Source organism: Chiloscyllium plagiosum, chromosome 1 (assembly GCF_004010195.1).
Source record: "Chiloscyllium plagiosum isolate BGI_BamShark_2017 chromosome 1, ASM401019v2, whole genome shotgun sequence".
Classification (NCBI taxonomy): Eukaryota; Metazoa; Chordata; class Chondrichthyes; order Orectolobiformes; family Hemiscylliidae; genus Chiloscyllium; species Chiloscyllium plagiosum.
In genome coordinates, this window is record NC_057710.1 from 69287824 (window position 1) to 69295696 (window position 7873).

Consider the following 7873-nt stretch of genomic DNA (forward strand, 5'->3'; position numbering starts at 1 on the left):
TATCCCAATAGAGTTCCACCTGCTAGCACCCGGCCCATATCCCTCCAAACTCTTCCTATTCATATACCCATCCAAATGCCTTTTTAAATGTACCGGCCTCCACCACTACCTTTTGACAGCTCATTCCATACATGTACCACTCTCTGCATGAAAAGGTTGCCCCTTAGGTCTCTTTTATATCTTTCACCTCTCACCGTAAACCTATGCCGTCTAATTCTGGACTCCCTCACTCCAAGGAAAAGACATTGTCTATTTACCCCATCTATGCCCCTCATGATTTTGTAAACCTCTATAAGGTCACCCCTTAGCCTCCGACGCTCCAGGGAAAATAGCCCCAGCCTGTAGCTCAAATCCTTCAACCCTGGCAACATCCTGGTAAATCTTTTCTTAACCCTTTCAAGCTTCACAACATCATTCTGATAGGAAGGCGACCAGAATTGCACGCAATATTCCAACAGTGGCCTAACTCCAAGGTCTCTTGTTCAGCAACACTCCCTAGGGCCTTACTATTAAGTGTATACGTCCTGCTATGATTTGCTTTCCCAAAATGTAGCACCTCGCATTTATCTGAATTAAACTCCATCTGCCACTTCTCAGCCCATTGGCCCATCTGTTCCAGATCCTGTTGTAATCTGAGGTAACCCTCTTCGCTGTCCACTACACCTCCAATTTTGGTGTCATCTGCAAACTTACTAACTGTACCTCTTTATGTTCGCATCCAAATCATTTAATGGTGTGGATTGGTACATTTACAACATTTTAGAAGGCATCTGGATAAGTATACGAATAGGAAGAGTTTAGAGAGATATAGGCAAAATGACAAAATGTAGTGGGCGCAGCACCGATCCTTGTGGCACTCACAGGCCTCCAGTCTGAAAAACAACCCTCCACCACCACCCTCTGTCTTCTACCTTTGAGCCAGTTCTGTATCCAAATGGCTAGTTCTCCCTGTATTCCATGAGATCTAACCTTGCTAATCAGTCTCCCATGGGGAACCTTGTCGAACGCTTTACTGACGTCCATATAGATCACGTCCATTGCTCTGCCCTCATCAATCCTCTGTTATTTCCTCAAAAAACTCAATCAAGTTTGAGAGATTTGATTTCCCATGCACAAAGCCATGTTGACTATCCCTCATCAGTCCTTGCCTTTCCAAAAACGTACATCCTGTCCCTCAGGATTCCCTCCAACAACTTGCCTACCACCGATGTCAGGTTCACTGGTCTATAGTTCCTTGGTTTGTCCTTACCACCCTTCTTAAACAGTGATTTGATGTCTTTGAACCAGAGTCTGAAGTCTGTCTTCAGTATCTGCAATATTTAATTGGAGGAGGTTTTTATCCTGATGTTCAGCTGTCAGTTTGGAGGCAGTGGTGAGGTAGGGCTGGATTTTCTTGCCCTGTGTGTGGAAGCTGTTTTTGGTTGATTTTTGTCAAGAAAGTAGCATGTGTATTGTAAAGAGGAAAATGCCAATGACAGTCATGGGGTAGTAGGTTGTTCTGGTATAACATGCGTTTCATCAGTACGAATTGGCTGTAACTCATTTAGTGATTTGTGAACACTGGACAATGCAAACTTTCTACTGAACAGGTCTAGCAATTTTCTCTAGCTGTTTCCCATATCGTGATGTTCTATAGTGCGTGTTTGCAGAGGAATGCAACTGTTGTTTTAAGAGAATGCCCTGTACTGTTAGTGAAAATTGTTTGTAGCTAGGGGTCCCTCTTGCTTTGTAAACACTGACATTTACTAATAGCCACACTGTTGAAAGTTTACCGGTTGGTATAAGTTGTGATTCACTAAAATGTTAAATTAACAAAATTTGCTGTGATTCACATGGCTCTTATGGTGCTAAATTGAAGGAAGCATGCCTGCTGGTGGTAGGCCAAAAGTAGCAAATTCTAGAAACGAATGAAGTGTTCAAATTTAGGTTGAGCTTAATATAACTGATATAACTAGTCTCTTAGGGAGAAAAAAATCTTAGTAACATTGGAAATATGAAAATGGTAGCTGCTTTGCAAAAATGTTTCATAACTGTCCTTGTGAAAGGCACCCAATGCATCTGAAGAATGAAAAAGGAAGGGACGAATCTGAAATAAAAGTAGTGCTGATGGGGCTAAAGACTGAAATCCAACTGGCGCCATCTTTCCTTTTAAAAGAAGTGACTGTCAAGATAGCATTCGTTATAATCTTCAAAAAAAAACTTCTAGTTCTGTCGAAGTCTAGCAATTGTCGAAGTCTAGCAATTGGGAAGTTGTAACCTTTGGTAAGGTGAAAATGGCCGATCTTACACAAACGTATTTATTCAGCATAAGTAATCTCTGGCTGTGGTCTCTTTTTTGGAACAGTGCAGTTGTTGGTCACTTAATTTTGATGCTACTTCTGGGGAAGGAGTAGTTTGTACGACGAGGCAGTGTGGGATAGGTGACATTTAATTAGGGGTGTATTAGCTGTCTAAAATGTAACTTGCCTTTTGGCTGTCTGTGCTACAGTGTTTATTCTGATGTCTTTTGAGGAATGCTGAGTTAGAAAAGACAATAGATTTGTGCAAAACAGCCAAGTTTTACAGATATACTGAAGTTGTTAGTTTCCTGGTAACAAAACGTTTTAATTTTTATAGATGGCATGACAGATGCCTTCCATTCCATATCATAAATTGCCTTGTTGCAAGAACAGAGCTTCCCAAACTCTCTGGCTTGCAGTCACAAGATTACATTTTTTTGGTTGGTGCTCTGAGTCAGTCATGATGACAATCAGTCTTTTCCCAACCTGGTCCCCCAGTTCACAGTCTAGGGTCATGCCAACTTTGTTCTTCAAAAGGGTTTCAATGGGGGAATCAAGGTTTTGGAAGCCCTGCTCTGGCTACAGTGTAGAACGACATCACCTGGAAGACAGGTGATTACTCTTCATGGCATGAAAATAGCCTGGTCTACTGTATATTAACAGATTTGTTCCTTGGTACCGTCCAGCAGCATAAAGAACAAACAGTCTGTCAACTTGATAGGGGACTTGAGAAAGCAACACAAGCCTGCTGTTGGTGTTTGGAATTTCTTTCCATTGTCCAACTATTTACCATTTGTGATGAAAAATCATTCCTCTTTTTTTGTATTTTTTTTCCCACAATTTGGTTCTGGTGTGAGTGAATTTAGATTTTTTTTTGTTCTCCTTTTCCGAAAGGAGTACTAATGGCTTTTTCTTTAAATTAAAGGATCTGGAGATGGGAATGGTTTTAACACGAGCGATAGAAATATATTTGGCAGAAGTGGTGGATTTGGGAAGCAGCAAGGTGAGTTTCCACTTCTAGATCTTCTGCATTTGGGAGTTTATGCTGCTTCAACATTTTGTTTTTTGTCTGGCAAATGGGGTTGTGGTATCAATTTGGAGCTTTAATAAGGAAAGCTAGCTTTTGTTTTGGCTTTACGGCCTGGCTGTAATCTAACTCTGTTCAATAAAGTACTGCCAGTGTCCAGTGGCAAAATAATTTGTTTAATACTAATGCTTCTCGTATCTCCAGTGGTCAGTTTGCTGCCATTGAGCACAGAATGAACTTGGCATGTTCTAGGGAGATTTGTGGTGACTATAATGTAAAAATTTTTTTTTTCTCCTGGGATCGAATGTTGATCAATTTTTATATAAGGCAGGTCAGAGGAATGTAATAATGTGTATTGATTTTCCAGAATTTTTGACAGTGTATCTTGGTGGACTGAATTCTCCACTTCAGTCAGATGTGTTTTAGGGAAATGTGGAGCAATATGTTAAAATTTTGGTTTAATGGGGTGGAGTTCATGTAAGTGAAGTAGAAAAGGATGTAGTAATGCTCTTTAAAGATCAGTGCAGACCACTCATAATATATGAAAAAATATAGAAACACCTTGGATGATCAGCAAATGTTGTGAAGGTATTTGACAAGAAATCAGAAGGAAGGCATCAAACTTTCTTTTTTGGTGTTCTGTTTTCAGTGCTGCAGTCAAGCAGCATTCCCTGGTGCATTTGGATTTTTCCACTCTAGATTTCATTGAAATGAGAGTGCACCAATACCACATGAAAAGAGTTGACGACAACGCATCCAACCTTTCACCAAAAGATTAAACAGCAGATCAAAATAGAATACTAACCATGTCAATGCTCAACATTGAGAAAATTTACTGTACAGAGCCACCCCTTTATTTAGTAAATGTGACTTGTCCAATAGTAGTTGAAAACCAGAATGGAAAGGCATGGAAAGTTTCTCTTCACCTAAATACTAATATAACTACAATTAGATTCATCTAAATAACCTAATACATTGAAATACCAAATAGCTGCATTAGCAGCTTTTGTGCAACTGTCGGAGAATTGAGCCCAATTGAACAGAGACTACACAAGTGCAATTGGGTGAAATTGACAATGTTTATTTTCCAGCAATATTGCTTGTAATAAATTGACTAGGCTGACACAGAACTGACGGTCTGTACAGGTAGACCAAGGGTTCGCTTCCCTGAGCAGGAGGCACAGGCAGTTTTGTAGGCATACAGTAATGTGGTGTGAATTACAGTACAATAAAGGGTAAAACACAATCAATGGGAGGACAATCAGCCGTCTGGAAGCAGCAATCACTCTTTATTTGAGTCAGAAGATTCCAATCCTCTGAGAGTAGGTGCTATTGTTTCTCATCCTGGCATCATTGGGTTTCCATTGTGATTCGTCCACAAATAAGGTACCTCGGTGCCTTTCAGTCTGAGCATCCTTTGTGGAGTTCCAGTATGTGTGAGGAGTGAGACTGCCCTGAGGGCTTCAGGAACAGTTGTGCTTATTGAGAGCTAGGAAGTCCATTGTCAGGCTCTCTCATTAAGTGTATTCGCCAGTCTGGAAGTGGCTTGAGTCATCCCTTGTTTGCTGCTTTGTGTTAGTCAGCCTGTTTGGTCAAGACTGAGGCACTCTGGGTCGTTTCTGTTGTGGCTTAGGCAGACATGGTTCCTTGTGCTGTTTGTGGCCATGCTGTGGGTGGACAGGATGTGGATTTTCTCCCACAGAAACACCAAATGAATCTGCACGGTCGATTGTTTATCTTTGCCTTTCCCATAACCTACCTGACACTATTTATGCACAAATAGTGCATAAAATTTAAAGTGCAGTGAGACTTCTATCTCCAAGCTAATGCTGTTGTTCTAGGTGCAGGCAGTGCCTCTGTGTGTACTCTTAAATCTATTTCTGGTGTCCCATTTCCTCCACCCTCTTCTGTTCTTTTCTTGGCTTTGCTGTTCTAGAGGTTGACTAGTGTTCCAGTCAAACAACAGATAATTGTCCAGGCTAATTGCTTTAGCTTCTCCAATGACAGATTCTCTCCCTCTTGCCCTTGCCCAATTGTGGCTTCTGTCCTTGGTGGAGGAGCAACAAGAAAAGGAGGTGGAGATGCTGTCATTGGAGGCACTGAAGCAGCAGCATAGGAGAGATTAATCTGCAATTGGTGAAGCAGCTATTGGCATTATATCTCCCAGGCTAACTTGTTACTCCAATCAAACTGCATCTTATTTTCTGGCAGCCACCACCTTGTTGTTGCTGCAACACCAGAGGAGCCATAATGTATGGGAATATTGTACAGGGCAACCGTTAATGCATTTTTATGCATATGTGCACATATCTATACCACACTTTGGATGACTCTTTCATGTTTTTCTTTGTGTAGGTTACCAGGTGGCCATTTGCAGGCCAATTCAACTACCTGGCTGCAAAGTCCCTATTCCTGTATAATTATAACTCTGAAGTGGGCCACTAAATATTTAAGGAAATGTTTGGAAAATAATACTGTGAACATGGGAAACTTTTTTTTTTAAAAAAGAAAATCAAATGTTGGAAACAAGTAATCCATCAGGCAGCCTATTCAGAGAGCAGAAGGTTTAATATTTTGAATCATTCTTTTTTGTAGAACTGGAAGTAGTTAAATCTTCTGATTTATTTAGTGGTATGGATTCAGGGGAAGGAGGCTCATGCTGAGTGGGGCTGAAAAGTGACTAACAATGGGGAAATGTTACAATCAAGAAATAAAGGTAATTCTGGAGAAAGTAAATTGCAGCTGTTGAACCATTGCCAGCATTGATACTAGAAACATGCCAATGATGTGTGATACATGCTCAGAACACTTTTTTTGTTTTGGGCACTTTATGATCTTCTGGGCCTGAGATTTCAAATTTAAACAATTTCATTCATAGTACTCATTTTTTCTTGGCCAGTAGGTAGCGCTAATAGTTTTGTAATGCTCAAGATGCTTGACAACAACGTAGAACGAGGTCTTTTAATGTCCTGGAGAACCAAATGCAAGCATTGTAGTCAGTGTGGCTACCTTGAGCTGTTTGGTTTTGGATTTTGAGTGACAAGTGATGTCACTGCACATCTGTAAGAATGCGAGCTATCTGCGCAACAGATGTGGTTTTGTGAAGGCAAATTCGCCAATGAGCACACAAAGTCAATGTCAAACATAGCATCTGAGGTGCTGCATTGGATTGGGGGTGGGGGGATGGAGTTGAAGTCACTGAAATATGAATTAAACCATTCATTATCTGATGGTTAGCTTCGTGCATCAGCATAGATTTACATATATTTTCTGTTTTTTATACAGTTGGTGTTGTAATGTGCTTGTCAACACACGACACAATGTATTGAGAGACCTACCTCTTGAACAAAACCAAATGACTGAGAGGTGCCAGCTGCTTACAATCAATTAGGAATGCTGATGAGACTTAGTCACAATGTTAACTTGTGAGATCTAGTTACTCCATCACTATCATAAAAACTGTGGGACATCTATAGTAAAACCATCTTGTTAATTGTTTTCATAATGTATGTACATTTGTATACTTGGTGCTGCCATATCTATACATTAATCTTTTTAAAAAAATATAAATCTACAAAATTGCATCACCTAATAAGAGTTTGAGAATGTGCAATTAGCTCCTGGAGCCCTCCAAAAATAGATATTTTGGACTGACTGCAATTGGGTGCTCCCTGCTTGAGAAGTTGAGTGTAATTTTAATGCTGAGTCTTTGCAACCTGCATTTCTTTTCTAGCAGTTAAATATTTTAGATTTATTGAACTCTGGTAAGACCAGAACTTAACTTTTTGGTATTATGACTTTTGGATGAGACCATTGTACTGGCTGCCAGTACTCTGAGCCAAACCATTAATGTAAATGTTTAGATTCGGTCATCAAAATAGTCAAACTGTTGTCTTTTCTACTTCCATTGAATATACAATTAGCAAAACTGGTAAAAGAATAAATTAATGAAGTTACGATCCCAACACAAACATTTACGTGACAAGTGGAGACCATACAGCTCTATCAACATTATTTTTTTTTAAAGAAATAATAATAAATCAAGGATATGAACTCCAAGAACACAATGACAGTTATAATCAGAATTTCCTGTCAATGAGCTTGAAATGCTGATTGCCATCCAACAGTGGGATATATCTTAAAATTGAATTTCAGTTTAGACGAAAACTCTTCCTCCCTTTGTTCCCTCTGAGAGAGAATCCTGCTTACTGCAAGCTTTGGAGGACTTTCCTTTTAACATTTGGCTGTGCTAGTAAACCAGGTAAAAACAATGACTGCAGATGCTGGAAACCAGATTCTGGATCAGTGGTGCTGGAAGAGCACAGCAATTCAGGCAGCATCCGAGGACAGGCAAAATCGACGTTTCGGGCAAAAGCCCTTCATCAGGAATAAAGGCAGAGAGCCTGAAGCGTGGAGAGATAAGCTAGAGGAGGGGGGGGGTGGGGAGAGAGTAGCATAGAGTACAATAGGTCAGTGGGGAAGGAGATATACACGCCGTGACATCGAACAATTCTTCCGTCGCCTCCGCCTCCAAGCTTACTTTCACAATCAGGACTCCCGCCCACCT

The 7873-nt window shown here is 40.4% G+C and overlaps 1 protein-coding gene across 8 annotated transcripts in view; it reads left to right on the forward strand.

The window, feature by feature from the left end:
- The window catches only part of ddx4 (DEAD (Asp-Glu-Ala-Asp) box polypeptide 4), a 94914-nt gene that overhangs the window by 23318 nt on the left and 63723 nt on the right, over nt 1–7873 (forward strand). For 7 of the 8 annotated variants that reach the window (XM_043688756.1, XM_043688788.1, XM_043688798.1 and 4 more), the window contains exon 4: nt 3205–3282. The exons of the other annotated variant lie outside the window; for it this stretch is intronic. In XM_043688756.1, the coding sequence (XP_043544691.1) occupies nt 3205–3282 (78 nt within the window). The remainder of the gene's footprint in view (nt 1–3204; nt 3283–7873) is intronic. 8 annotated transcript variants of the gene reach the window in all.